This window comes from Pseudophryne corroboree, chromosome 1 (genome assembly GCF_028390025.1).
Source record: "Pseudophryne corroboree isolate aPseCor3 chromosome 1, aPseCor3.hap2, whole genome shotgun sequence".
Lineage (NCBI taxonomy): Eukaryota > Metazoa > Chordata > Amphibia > Anura > Myobatrachidae > Pseudophryne > Pseudophryne corroboree.
This window is the reverse complement of record NC_086444.1, coordinates 940287293-940302672: the sequence shown is the minus strand read 5'-3', so window position 1 is coordinate 940302672 and position 15380 is coordinate 940287293. Positions and strand designations below refer to the sequence as shown.

General features: G+C 46.5%; 1 protein-coding gene across 5 annotated transcripts in view; it reads left to right on the top strand.

The window, feature by feature from the left end:
• Window positions 1–15380, top strand: part of MGAT4D (MGAT4 family member D) — a 480101-nt gene that overhangs the window by 224592 nt on the left and 240129 nt on the right. For all 5 annotated transcript variants that reach the window (XR_010177447.1, XR_010177448.1, XR_010177446.1 and 2 more), the window contains 3 exons: window positions 1545–1591; window positions 2757–2870; window positions 9530–9605. Coding sequence is in view for 2 of the 5 variants with exons in the window: in XM_063920377.1 (XP_063776447.1) it covers window positions 1545–1591; window positions 2757–2870; window positions 9530–9605 (237 nt within the window). In the remaining 3 variants the exon portion in view is untranslated. The remainder of the gene's footprint in view (window positions 1–1544; window positions 1592–2756; window positions 2871–9529; window positions 9606–15380) is intronic.

The window sequence follows — 15380 nt, the reverse complement described above, 5'->3', positions numbered from 1 at the left end:
CTTCTTGGCATCTCTCTTACTGAACTACACATGGGCAACCACTAATCCCATACCTTTTACCAGCATGTCTTATTCTGGTGCTCTGCGGCTTTACCTGTTACCTGTTGACAGCCTCACTCCTCAAAGTGTCCATTTACTCCTATTAGGGCCAAGGGTATCATAAATGTATGTCCTATTCGAAGATGGATTCACCCTAAGGAGTATATGGCAGCAAATAGCAAATTTTAGCAAACTGCACATCAGCATAAGCAAATGTATGTGTATTGTGCATATCTGCAGGTGATTCTGGGTCAGGCAGATGTTGACTGGAACTCTCCTAGCGTGAATTTTTTTTTTTTTTGCGTCATGGCAGTGTTGTCTGCATGTGGCTAGAGTTCAATGTTGTTTTTTTCCCATTTTTATAACAAAACAATACACGGAAAACATGGAAAAAGTGTGGTAAGCATACCATGTACATAACACAAGCACAAGATACATTAAAAATAAAAGGAGAGCATGTAGGTGCAGTTGCAATGCCTTCAGCATCCAGACCAATCAAAAGTCAGCGAGATACCCAAAAGGGGGGACATCGATGTTGTCCAAATAAAACCGGCACCTGTCCATTCGCAAAAGAGAAAATCTCCCAGATGTTCCCAGCGATATGGTCATTATCATGGGGAGGGCATGCATAAATACCACACATATATAATACTCAAAAACATAGACAGAGGACAAACAGGGACGGAAGGGGTGGAGGGAAGTTAAAGTGGCGGCTAGGGTTCCATGTTATATACAGGGAAAGGTTGCCCGTGTCGGACCTCTTGTGCACCGCATGGGTCATGTGCAAGTGACGATACAAATGATAGTAATAATAGGTGTAGTCAGAAAAACAGTGGGCACGTTAGCCGCGTGATACTCGCACTAGCATAAGGTAATCTGGCTGCATTAGCCAGCCGCACTTAGACGCATTGCATGCGACTCAGTATAAGGCCTTAGACATATTCAATTGCCAAGGTAAATATATGAAAGTATCATACACATCATGAGTAATTATTTTGGATACTGTGCACCTAAACTATCTTTTGTTTGAAAGTAATGAAACGTACTAATGAGGAATAGGATGCAAATGCTTCAATGTTTTTGGTACCCCCTATCCAGCGACTGCAACACTCTCCAAGCAGCTGTGGCAGGCAAGGAGTTGATTTGACTCAAACATTTTGTGTTGTGTAGAAAAAGGATTAATAGTAGAATTTTGCCATATATTAACCCATATCTTACAGAACTGAATAACAAAGACAACTTTTGTGGAGGGACTTGGTCCACTTAGTTTTTTTTTTTTAATTGTTTTTATTATCTAGCTCTTAATAAAATTATTTGTAGAGCCACATAACAGAAATGAGGAGTCTGATTTTTTTTTTTTTTATTCAAGAACATTTCCAGGTATTGCTTCTAGTTCCAAGACTGGGACAGTAAGTTTATTCCTTTTCTGTCTATAGCTACTGGTGTGAAACCTATTGCAAACCAGTCATTCAGTCGTGACCTATGTTTTTCTTTTTCTATTTCAGCTAAGTGCCCAGTATGTGAATGATATTGCTAATGTGATAAAAGAAAGGTCAGTGTTTTTTTACTGTTAAGATGACTTTAGCCAAGAGAAGAACTATGACAATAAAGTGGACTGTGCCTCTCATTTAACTTTTAAAATGTGTGCATACGGTGTATATTGTCAGGGTTGGACTAGGCCATGGGTGTCCATGGGGTAAGGGGGGGATGAAGAAATTCCCGATAGGTCCGATCCTCTAGGGTCAGGTAGGCCCAGACTGTGCAGTCAGTTTATACATTTTTTCTCTATTAGAGGGTCAGTTACCTGGAGGAGCAGGACCTCTGATAAACATGAGTGTTTGGTTCTTTTCTGCAGAAACTCAACTAACAATCACCTAATGGTTAAAAAAGTCTCTGGTGGCTTGGCCATACCATCACCGGTGACTGGTCACACCCCCTTATGAATGGGCCCCTACCACTGCATTTTCCCAGAGGGCTCTTCTTGCCCCAGTCTGACACTGTCGTTGTTTATTCTGCGCTGAGCCATACAGTGACCTCTCACCTGTTCTAGAAGGGGTCCCAGAGACCCAGAGGCAGTACTTTTGTCTTCACCTTGGTATCATATTTATTCAACACTCCGAACTACAGAGATTAAATTCTGTATCTCTCACCACTCCATATGTCATAATTTAGGCCATATTGCCAGTGCTGCGGAAATAATTATTTATTGCTATCTTGCAATGTTGAAGCTTTTAATGTAGTAGAAATTGTTTGTAAACAAAGGTTTGTACTGTAGATATTGGTTGTGATTATACAGGTTATATTCTGCAAGAAACCTTTGCTATTACCTCATCTTTTAGTGGGGCTCATGAGCAGATACTAGGGAAGGCAACTATATTTGACCTGCTAAAATAGTGATTTTCCATCTATGATGGCGCCAGCGTACATATGCTTCATTGCTTCCTTGCTTACACATTAAAGTGGATTGGGAATGCCAGCATGGACACAAGTCTAGCTAGGAAGGCGCTTGCATTCAAAGGGGGGAATTCAATAGTTTGAACAGTCGATTGGGTGTCTGTTTTTTCCTGTCTATTAGATAGGAAAAAAACAGACACCCAACTGACTTTTCAAATAATTGAATACCCCCAAAGAGTCGTCTAACACCTTCCTGTGAAATATTAGTAATGAAGTTGTTTTTCATCATTGGGGTAATACATGTTGTTATGTCCTCCTTACAGTTTTCCTCATGAAATACAGTCTGGTGTCCTTGAGATCATTTCTCCATCACCATTATATTATCCAGATTTCTCCAATATTAAAGAGACCTTTGGTGATTCCAAAGAGCGAGTGAGGTACAGCACAATAAATGATGATAATGATTATTTTTTTTAAAGCATAACATTTATATTTGAACACGGCTATTTTAAATGTATAGGTATTTTGTGTGGATAAAAGTTTGCATTGTTTTATTGTAGCCTCCCCGAAATAACAGCAATCTCCCTGACTCCCTGAAATAGCAGCAATCTCCCTGACTCCCTGAAATAGCAGCAATCTCCCTGACTCCCTGAAACAGCAGCAATCTCCCTGACTTCTTGAATAATCAATCTCCTTGATTACACATTTTCTCTAACGTCCTAAGTGGATGCTGGGGACTCCGTAAGGACCATGGGGATAGCGGCTCCGCAGGAGACTGGGCACATCTAAAGAAAGCTTTAGGACTATCTGGTGTGCACTGGCTCCTCCCCCTATGACCCTCCTCCAAGCCTCAGTTAGATCTCTGTGCCCGAACGAGAAGGGTGCACACTAGGGGCTCTCCTGAGCTTCTTAGTGAAAGTTTTAGTTTAGGTTTTTTATTTTCAGTGAGACCTGCTGGCAACAGGCTCACTGCATCGAGGGACTAAGGGGAGAAGAAGCGAACTCACCTGCGTGCAGAGTGGATTGGGCTTCTTAGGCTACTGGACATTAGCTCCAGAGGGACGATCACAGGCCCAGCTTGGATGGGTCCCAGAGCCGCGCTGCCGGCCCCCTTACAGAGCCAGAAGGCAGAAGAGGTCCGGAAAATCGGCGGCAGAAGACGTCCTGTCTTCAACAAGGTAGCGCACAGCACTGCAGCTGTGCGCCATTGCTCTCAGCACACTTCACACTCCGGTCACTGAGGGTGCAGGGCGCTGGGGGGGGGCGCCCTGAGACGCAATAATAAACACCTTGGATGGCAAAAAATGCATCACATATAGCTCCTGGGCTATATGGATGCATTTAACCCCTGCCAAAATACATTAAAAAACGGGAGATAAGGCCGCCGATAAGGGGGCGGAGCCTATCTCCTCAGCACACTGGCGCTATTTTCCCTCACAGCTCCGTTGGAGGGAAGCTCCCTGGGTCTCCCCTGCAGTCACTACACTACAGAAAGGGTTAAAAAAGAGAGGGGGGCACAAATTAGGCGCAGTATTAACTATACAGCAGCTATAAGGGGAAAAACACTTATATAAGGTTATCCCTGTATATATATAGCGCTCTGGTGTGTGCTGGCAAACTCTCCCTCTGTCTCCCCAAAGGGCTAGTGGGGTCCTGTCCTCTATCAGAGCATTGCCTGTGTGTGTGCTGTATGTCGGTACTTTTGTGTCGACATGTATTAGGAGAAAAATGATGTGGAGACGGAGCAGATTGCCTGTAATAGTGATGTCACCCCCTAGGGGGTCGACACCTGAGTGGATGAACTGTTGGAAGAAATTACGTGACAGTGTCAGCTCTGTATAAAAGACAGTGGTTGACATGAGACAGCCGGCTACTCAGCTTGTGCCTGTCCAGACGTCTCATAGGCCGTCAGGAGCTCTAAAGCGCCCGTTACCTCAGATGGCAGATATAGACGCCGACACGGATACTGACTCCAGTGTCGACGGTGAAGAGACAAATGTGACTTCCAGTAGGGCCACACGTTACATGATTGAGGCAATGAAAAATGTTTTACACATTTCTGATAATACGAGTACCACCAAAAAGGGGTATTATGTTCGGTGAGGAAAAACTACCTGTAGTTTTCCTGAATCTGAGAAATTAAATGAGGTGTGTGATGATGCGTGGGTTTCCCCCGATAAAAACTGATAATTTCTAAAATGTTATTGGCATTATATCCTTTCCCGCCAGAGGTTAGGGTGCGTTGGGAAACACCCCCTAGGGTGGATAAAGCGCTCACACGCTTGTAAGGGCTCTATCCTCTCCTGAGATGGCCGCCCTTAAGGATCCTGCTGATAGAAAGCAGGAGGGTATCCTAAAATGTATTTACACACATACTGGTGTTATACTGCGACCAGCAATCGCCTCAGCCTGGATGTGCAGTGCTGGGTTGGCGTGGTCGGATTCCCTGACTGAAAATATTGATACCCTAGATAGGGACAGTATATTTTTGCCTATAGAGCATTTGAAAGATGCATTTCTATATATGCGTGATGCACAGCGGAATATTTGCCGACTGGCATCAAGTCTAAGTGCGTTGTCCATTTCTACCAGTAGAGGGTTATGGACACGTCAGTGGTCAGGTGATGCGTATTCCAAACGGCATTTGGAAGTATTGCCTTATTAAGGGGAGGAGTTATTTGGGGTCGGTCTTTCAGACCTGGTGGCCACGGCAACAGCTGGGAAATCCACGTTTGTACCCCAGGTCGCCTCTCAACATGAGAAGACGCCGTATTATCAGGCGCAGTCTTTTCGTGGATAAGCGGGCAAAAGGTTCCTCATTTCTGCCCCGTGACAGAGGGAGAGGAAAAAGGCTGCAGAAATCAGCCAGTTCCCAGGAACAGAAACCCTCTCCCGCCTCTGCCAAGCCCTCAGTATACGCTGGGGCTTTACAAGCAGAATCAGGCACGGTGGGGGGCCCGTCTCAATGAATTTCAGCGCGCAGTGGGCTCACTCGCAAGTAGACCCCTGGATCCTTCAGGTGATATCTCAGGGGTACAAATTAGAATTCGAGACGTCTCCCCCTCGCCGTTTCCTAAAGTCGGCTTTATCGATGTCTCCTTCTGACAGGGAGACAGTTTTGGAAGCCATTCACAAGCTGTATTCCCAGCAGGTGATAATCAAGATACCCCTCCTGCAACAGGGAACGGGGTATTATTCCACACTGTTGTGGTACCGAAGCCGGACGGCTCGGTGAGACCGATTCTAAATCTAAAATCTTTGAACACTTACATACAGAGGTTCAAATTCAAGATTGAGTCACTCAGAGCAGTGATTGCGAACCTGGAAGAAGGGGACTACATGATGTCTCGGGACATCAAGGATGCTTACCTTCATGTCAAAATTTACCCTTCTCACCAAGGGTACCTCAGGTTTATGGTACAGAACTGTCACTATCAGTTCAGACGCTGCCGTATGGATGGTCCACGGCACCCCGGGTCTTTACCAAGGTAATGGCCGAAATGATGATATTCCTTCAAAGGAAGGGAATTTTAGTTATCCCTTACTTGGACAATTCCCTGATAAGGGTAAGATCCAGGAACAGTTGGAGGTCGGTGTAGCACTATCTCAGGTAGTGTTGCTGCAGCACGGTTGGATTCTCAATATTCCAAAATCGCAGCTGGTTCCGACGACTTGTCTTCTGTTCCTAGGGATGATCCTGGACACAGTCCAGAAAAAGGTGTTTCTCCCGGAGGAGAAAGCCAGGGAATTATCCGAGCTAGTCAGGAACCTCCTAAAACCGAGCCAAGTCTCAGTGCATCAATGCACAAGGGTTCTGGGTAAAATGGTGGCTCCCTACGAAGCAATCCCATTCGGCAGGTTCCACGCAAGAACTTTCCAGTGGGACCTGCTGGACAAATGGTCCGGGTCGCATCTTCAGATGCATCAGCGGATAACCCTGTCACCAAGGACAAGGAGTCCCTCCTGTGGTGGTTGCAGAGTGCTCATCTTCTAGAGGGCCGCAGATTCGGCATTCAGGACTGGGTCCTGGTAACCACGGATGCCAGCCTGCGAGGCTGGGGAGCAGTCACACAGGGAAGGAATATCCAGGACTTATGGTCAAGCCTGGAGACATCACTTCACATAAATATCCTGAAGCTAAGGGACATTTACAATGCTCTAAGCTTAGCAAGACCTCTGCTTCAAGGTCAGCCGGTGTTGATCCAGTCGGACAACATCACGGCAGTCACCCACGTAAACAGACAGGGTGGCACAAGAAGCAGGAGGGCAATGGCAGAAGCTGCAAGGATTCTTCGCTGGGCGGAAAATCATGTGATAGCACTGTCAGCAGTATTCATTCCGGGAGTGGACAACTGGGAAGCAGACTTCCTCAGCACGACCTCCACCCGGGAGAGTGGGGACTTCACCCAGAAGTCTTCCACATGATTATAAACCGTTGGAAAAAACTCGACAGGTATTGCGCCAGGTCCAGGGACCCTCAGGCAATAGCTGTAGACGCTCTGGTAACACCGTGGGTGTACCAGTCAGGGTATGTGTTCCCTCCTCTGCCTCTCATACCCAAGGTACTGAGATTGATAAGATGGAGAGGAGTAAGCACTATATTCGTGGCTCCGGATTGGCCAAGAAGGACTTTGTCACCGGAACTTCAAGAGATGCTCACGGAGGATCCGTGGCCTCTACCTCTAAGAAAGGACCTGCTCCAGCAGGGACCCTGTCTGTTCCAAGACTTACCGCGGCTGCGTTTGACGGCATGGCGGTTGAACGCCGGATCCTGAAGGAAAAAAGGCATTCCGGATGAAGTCATCCCTATCCTGATCAAAGCCAGGAAGGATGTAACCGCAAAAACATTATCACCGCAATTGGCGAAAATATGTTGCGTGGTGCGAGGCCAGTAAGGCCCGACGGTGGAAATTCAACTGGGTCGATTCCTACATTTCCTGCAAACAGGAGTGTCTATGGGCCTGAAATTGGGGTCCATTAAGGTTCAAATTTCGGCCCTGTCAATTTTCTTCCAAAAAGAACTAGCTTCAGTCCCTGAAGTTCAGACGTTTGTAAAAGGGGTACTGCATATACAGCCTCCTTTTGTGCCTCCAGTGGCACCTTGGGATCTCAATGTAGTTTTGGGGTTCCTAAAGTCACATTGCTTTGAACCACTTGAATCTGTGGAGTTAAAATATCTCACATGGAAAGTGGTCATGCTGTTGGCCCTGGCCTGGGCCAGGCGCGTGTCAGAATTGGCGGCTTTATCCTGAAATAGCCCTTATCTGATGTTCCATTCGGACAGGGCGGAATTGAGGACTCGTCCTCCGTTTCTCCCTAAGGTGGTTTCAGCGTTTCACCTGAACCAACCTATTTGTGGTGCCTGCAGCTACTAGGGACTTGGAGGACTCCAAGTTGCTAGACGTTGTCAGGGCCCTGAAAATATATGTTTCCAGGAGGGCTGGAGTCAGGAAATCTGACTCGCTGTTTATCCTGTATGCACCCAACAAGCTGGGTGCTCCTGCTTCTAAGCAGACTATTGCTCGTTGGATTTGTAGTACAATTCAGCTTGCACATTCTGTGGCAGGCCTGCCACAGCCAAAAATCTGTAAATGCCCACTCCACAAGGAAGGTGGGCTCATCTTGGGCGGCTGCCCGAGGGGTCTCGGCTTTACAACTTTGCCGAGCAGCTACTTGGTCAGGAGCAAATACGTTTGTAAAATTCTACAAAATTGATATCCTGGCTGAGGAGGACCTGGAGTTCTCTCATTTGGTGCTGCAGAGTCATCCGCACTCTCCCGCCCGTTTGGGAGCTTTGGTATAATCCCCATGGTCCTTACGGAGTCCCCAGCATCCACTTAGGACGTTAGAGAAAATAAGAATTTACTTACCGATAATTCTATTTCTCATAGTCCGTAGTGGATGCTGGGCGCCCATCCCAAGTGCGGATTGTCTGCAATACTTGTACATAGTTATTGTTGCAAAAATCGGGTTATTATTGTTGTGAGCCATCTTTCAGAGGCTCCTCTGTTATCATGCTGTTAACTGGGTTCAGATCACAGGTTATACGGTGTGATTGGTGTGGCTGGTATGAGTCTTACCCGGGATTCAAAATCCTTCCTTATTGTGTACGCTCGTCTGGGCACAGTATCCTAACTGAGGCTTGGAGGAGGGTCATAGGGGGAGGAGCCAGTGCACACCAGATAGTCCTAAAGCTTTCTTTAGATGTGCCCAGTCTCCTGCGGAGCCGCTATCCCCATGGTCCTTACGGAGTCCCCAGCATCCACTACGGACTATGAGAAATAGAATTATCGGTAAGTAAATTCTTATTATTCCCATTATGCAGCTGTTAAGTTTTGGGACAAATAGAGAAATCAAAGATACATAAATTCAAGTGGACTCATGAGTGCCATTTCCCTGCATTGGTTATATGGCTATATGCATTTTAAATAATATTTCTTGTGGCCACTTGCAGTATATGGAACCCCTTGTAAAACACAATACACAAGCAAATCCTGAAAAATATCAGTGTCTTTTCTTCAACAAGTAGATCTTGCTAACTTTGGGGCTCATTTACATAGAGTGTAAGTCATTTTATGACACGCCTCTCAGATGTAGAAGTATACGTCAGCTCTGATAGGTGTTACTTTCCAAAATCTCTCTGAAATGCCTTTTAAAAATTAGGCAAGTATGCAGCTCCAGGCCCCAGATAAAAGTCAGCATGATGATGATAAACTGTCCAGCTGGTCATATGGATGCCATAAATAATAAGAATTAAATTATATTTGTAATTTCCACACAAAGTGATGCTGCTGTTCTTTTACATATTTTGGGAGACATTGGGGTTTATGGTGTAGGGAGGGTACATGCCAATATGTCACTGGCCACAACCACGCAGCATTAGCTACACCCCTCAACTTCTCACAATAGGCCCTTGTTCAATTTTAGCTCCAGGCCAATGTTGACCATAATCCGGCCCTGCAAGTGTGCTCCAAATTTACCTACTGTCTTGCGTTTGCATTGCATTAATGTGCATTTTAAGTTGTAGAGCCAGCTAGTCAAGCTGGAATTAGAAACTGCTGTATGTCATTGTTAAACTAGTATTTCACTTTCTTAGGTGGAGAACAAAGCAGAATTTAGACTACAGCTTCCTTATGCTGTATGCACAGCCAAAGGGAACATATTACTTACAGGTACATTTTGTATTTTTTATTTTTTTTTATCTATATAGAAGCTGAATTCAACTAAAATAAAAATGAAACTATATTAAAATCTCCGTTAGGATGGTCTCTGCAGGTCTCCTGTACATATTAAATAAAATAGATCATGCTTTGACCCCCTTCCCCCCAAAGCTATTTGTCTGCTGTAAAGCACACACGTCATGCCTCTTTCACCTACCAAGAAAGCATTCCTCCTTAGGGAGCAGAGAGTATTTACTGTAGCTAAGAATTACTCATCGCTCTCCATGTTACAGCTAAAAGGTAAGATATGTTATGCCTTTAACTGGGAGGGATCTACCTATATTTCTAGACGGTCACTGTTGCATTTACAAGTATTGCCTTGTTGCTTATTTCTGACCTGACTAGGATTATCAAGTTAGTTTAAAAAAAAAAAAAGGGGGGGGGGGGATTTCAAAAGTATTACAATTTCTTAGTCCATGATCAGCTGGAGCTTTTCTTTACTCAGCCTTACTGAGGATGACATTGCAAATTTCAGTGACATGTGCTATGTATAGTGTCTGTTCTAGACCTTGTGGCGCCCAGGGCAAAAGTTTCCTTTGGCGCGCCCCCCCCCCCCCTTCCTCGATAGGTGAAACATGGTTAGTGTGCGTAAAAAATATAGGGGTGTGGCTTCATAGGGAAGGAGCGTGGCCACAGTTATGCCCCCTGTAGTTGTGCCCCCAGTAGAGTTATGCCCCCTGTAGATTTACCCCCTGTAGTTGTGTCCCTGTAGTTTTGCCCTCTGTTGCTGTGCTCCCTGTAGTTTTGCCGTGAGTAGCTTTGCCCCCTGTTGCTGTGCCCTCAGTAGTTGTGCCCCTATAGTTTAGCCCCCTGTTGCTGTGCCCTCAGTAGATGTGTCACCTGTTGCTGTGCCCTCATAAGTCGTGCCCCTTTGCAGTGCCCTCAGATGTGCCCCTGTTGCTGTGCCCTCAGTAGTTGTGCCCCGTTGCTGTGCCCCAGGTAGCTGTGCTTACAAAAAAAGATACCAGCCCCGCTCTTGCTTCCAAACTGCTGCTGCTGTCCTCCGTATCCGCCGCCTGCTCCTCGGATCTATGGGAGAGACATCATGACGTCTCTCCCATAGCGCTGCACACAGACACTAGAGATCAATTATGACCTCTAGAGTCTGATGCCGCTCCCACAATGCTGTGCGGTGCGCAATGACATCAGATGCACCGCACGGCAGCAGTGGGAAGGGACAGGCAGCTACGGTAGCGACGCCCCCAGGACTGCGCGCCCCGGGCAAAAATCCCGTTTGCCCGCGGCAAAAGCTGCTACTGGCTATGTCCAGCACAGTACATCGACTGGTTACTTCTAATGCAGATCTGTTGTCATAACTGATATGTAAAGGGGGGTACTCACGGAGCGATATTCTAAGCAATCTGACTAGATTGCTTAGAATATCAGCATCATTGCTCCGTGTGTAGCCCCCTCAGCGATAGCGATGCGCGGCCCCGCACATCGCTATCGCTGATGCTAGATTGGCAGGCATGCAGGCCAATCTAGCGGGTCGCTCACTTCACCCGCTGGGTGAAGTGAGCGGCCCCCCCGTCTCCCCCCGCACGCTCAGCACAGATCACGCTGTGCTGAGCGGCAGGAGAGATGTGTGCTGAGCGGTTCGCTCAGCACACATCTCTCCTGCATCGGCCCGTGGGTACTGGGCTTTAGGAGTCTCAGCTGATGATGCAGTGTTCATCCTTCAGTGAACCCAGTGGCTATCGCCATATTTACAATAATGGCCACAATGGCCCTTACTCATATCACATAGCCGAAAAGAATCGACCTTTATAGAAACTTTAGGAGTCTAACTTTCATTGGTGGCATTGGAGCCACAAAAAGTATCATTTATTTATGCATATTGCATCAATAAGAACATTTTTTATTTTGCAATTTAACAAAAAACTTTTTTGTAGAGACAGCATCTCCAATTGGCAATAAGGTCTGCAGTAGCACACTTGACTGTCAGCTAGGACACTGTGCACATAAAACAATTTCTATAACAGAGAGGGAGAAATAATGGAGCCTACAAGAGAAATAATGGAGCCTACAAGAGAGAGACCACATATCATCTCTGGCTATGATGTCCCCATAGATCTTTAGAGCAGCTAATGCTATCTGCGGATCTGCCTGTCGAGACCAAGATCTGCATCTAATCTTGTTCACAGTTCCCATAGAGAATAATGGAACTGTGATCCGCAGGAGTAGTTTTCCTAAAACGTCCTAGAAAATATTCTTGTGTGTGTGTGTAATGTATCTACAAATAGTATCATCTTTCATTTGTCTATGAACTATGGGAACCAGTAGCTCATACATATACTCCTATCACAGTGCACTGTAGCTCTATAACTGCATAGTTATACCTAATAGTCTGGTTTTTGTTTTATGCTTCCAGATCTGAAGTATGTGTAAGTGCTGACGCTATATAAGTGTGTTTAATAATTGCATGTTGTGGCCCTGGAGCTTTCTGTCCCTGTTGGATGCATTACAATTATTTATGTGACCAGTCCTAATATGCAACTGGTCACCATAAAAGAGAAGCCTAATCTGTTACTGTTCACCTAAAATAGAAGCCTAATCTGCCACTGATCACCAAAGAGAGAGGTCTAATCTGCCACTGATCACATAAGAGAGAGGTCTAATCTGCCACTGATCACCATAAAAGAGAAACCTAATCTGTCACTGTTCCCCTAGAAGCCTACTCTGCCACTTTTCACTATAAATTAGAAGCCTAATCTGCCACTGATCACTATAAAAGAGAAGCCTACTCTGCCACTGTTCACCTAATACCCCTTTCACACAGCCATAAATTTCCCGGGTTAAAACACATGAACGCGCATCAACCCGGGAAATTTCTTGGTGTGAAAGGGTACAGGAACAAAAACCCTGGTTTTCTGTCCCCGCATTTCAACCCTGCAATCGACCAGGGTTGGTCCTGGGATGATCCCTGGACCCTGGACAGTGTGAATGGTGCAGGGACATGTCCCACCTTCCCGGGTTGCCTCTGCTGATGCTGATTGGCTATTCAGGGCACTTCCTGGTCTTGTGTCTTTTCTGAGACGCCCATTTTCAGAAAATGCAGGGCCATCCCGGGTTCAGTATGAAAGGTGCAGACCCGGGATGTCCTGGCAAAAAAATGCTGGTGTGAAAGGTGCCAACCCGGGAATGTCCCTGCATGAGCCCGTGGCAGAATTCCTGGGTTTTGCCACTGCATTTCTGGTGTGAAAGGGGTATAAGAGAGCGGTCTAATCTGCCACTGTTCACCTAAGAGAGAGGTCTAATCTGCCACTGTTCACCTAAGAGAGAGGTCTTATCTGCCACTAATCACCATAAAAGAAAAGCCTATTTTGCCACTGTTCACTATAAATTAGAAGACTAATCTGCCACTGATCACCATAAGAGCAGCATGCAGATTTATTAGAATTTAAAAAAGTAATGAGTGTGCAAAAGTTAATTAGATTTCTCTATCGTCCTAGTGGATGCTGGGGTTCCTGAAAGGACCATGGGGAATAGCGGCTCCGCAGGAGACAGGGCACAAAAAGTAAAGCTTTAGGATCAGGTGGTGTGCACTGGCTCCTCCCCCTATGACCCTCCTCCAAGCCTCAGTTAGATTTTTGTGCCCGGCCGAGAAGGGTGCAATCTAGGTGGCTCTCCTAAAGAGCTGCTTAGAAAAGTTTAGCTTAGGTTTTTTATTTTACAGTGAGTCCTGCTGGCAACAGGATCACTGCAACGAGGGACTTAGGGGAGAAGAAGTGAACTCACCTGCGTGCAGGATGGATTGGCTTCTTGGCTACTGGACATTAGCTCCAGAGGGACGATCACAGGTACAGCCTGGATGGTCACCGGAGCCTCGCCGCCGGCCCCCTTGCAGATGCTGAAACGAGAAGAGGTCCAGAATCGGCGGCAGAAGACTCCTCAGTCTTCTTAAGGTAGCGCACAGCACTGCAGCTGTGCGCCATTTTCCTCTCAGCACACTTCACACGGCAGTCACTGAGGGTGCAGGGCGCTGGGAGGGGGGCGCCCTGGGAGGCAAATGAAAACCTTTTTTGGCTAAAAATACCTCACATATAGCCTCCGGGGGCTATATGGAGATATTTAACCCCTGCCAGAATCCGTTAAGAGCAGGAGACGAGGCCGCCAAAAAAGGGGCGGGGCCTATCTCCTCAGCACACAGCGCCATTTTCCCTCACAGAAAGGCTGGAGGGAAGGCTCCCAGGCTCTCCCCTGCACTGCACTACAGAAACAGGGTTAAAACAGAGAGGGGGGGCACTAATTTGGCGTTAGAAATATATAAAAAAGATGCTATAAGGGAAAACACTTATATAAGGTTGTCCCTATATAATTATAGCGTTTTTGGTGTGTGCTGGCAAACTCTCCCTCTGTCTCTCCAAAGGGCTAGTAGGTCCTGTCCTCTATCAGAGCATTCCCTGTGTGTGTGCTGTGTGTCGGTACGTGTGTGTCGACATGTATGAGGACGATGTTGGTGAGGAGGCGGAGCAATTGCCTGTAATGGTGATGTCACTCTCTAGGGAGTCGACACCAGAATGGATGGCTTATTTAGGGAATTACGTGATAATGTCAACACGTGCCAAGGTCGGTTGACGACATGAGACGGCCGACAAACAATTAGTACCGGTCCAGACGTCTCAAAAACACCGTCAGGGGTTTTAAAACGCCCGTTTACTTAGTCGGTCGACACAGACACAGACAGGGACACTGAATCCAGTGTCGACGGTGAATAAACAAACGTATTCCTTATTAGGGCCACACGTTAAGGGCAATGAAGGAGGTGTTACATATTTCTGATACTACAAGTACCACAAAAGAGGGTATTATGTGGGATGTGAAAAAACTACCGTAGTTTTTCCTGAATCAGAAAAATTAAATGAAGTGTGTGATGATGCGTGGGTTCCCCCCGATAGAAAATATGGGCGGTATACCCTTTCCCGCCAGAAGTTAGGGCGCGTTGGGAAACACCCCTTAGGGTGGATAAGGCGCTCACACGCTTATCAGAACAAGTGGCGGTACCGTCTATAGATAGGGCCGTCCTCAAGGAGCCAGCTGACAGGAGGCTGGAAAAATATCATAAAAAGTATATACACACATACTGGTGTTATACTGCGACCAGCGATCGCCTCAGCCTGGATGTGCAGAGCTGGGGTGGCTTGGTCGGATTCCCTGACTAAAAATATTGATACCCTTGACAGGGACAGTATTTTATTGACTATAGAGCATTTAAAGGACGTATTTCTATATATGCGAGATGCACAGAGGGATATTTGCACTCTGGCATCAAGAGTAAGTGCGATGTCCATATCTGCCAGAAGATGTTTATGGACACGACAGTGGTCAGGTGATGCAGATTCCAAACGGCACAAAGGTGTATTGCCGTATAAAGGAAGAGGAGTTATTTGGGGTCGGTCCATCGGACTTGGTGGCCACGGCAACTGCTGGAAAATCCACCGTTTTTACCCTAAGTCACATCTCTGCAGAAAAAGACACCGTCTTTTCAGCTTCAGTCCTTTCGTCCCTATAAGAGTCATATCTGCCCAGGGATAGAGGAAAGGGAAGAAGACTGCAGCAGGCAGCCCATTCCCAGGAACAGAAGCGTTCCACCGCTTCTGACAAGCTCTCAGCATGACGCTGAGACCGTACAGGACCCCTGGATCCTACAAGTAGTATCCCAGGGGTACAGTTTGGAATGTCGAGACGTTTCCCCTGCGCAGGCTCCTGAAGGCTGCTTTACCAAGG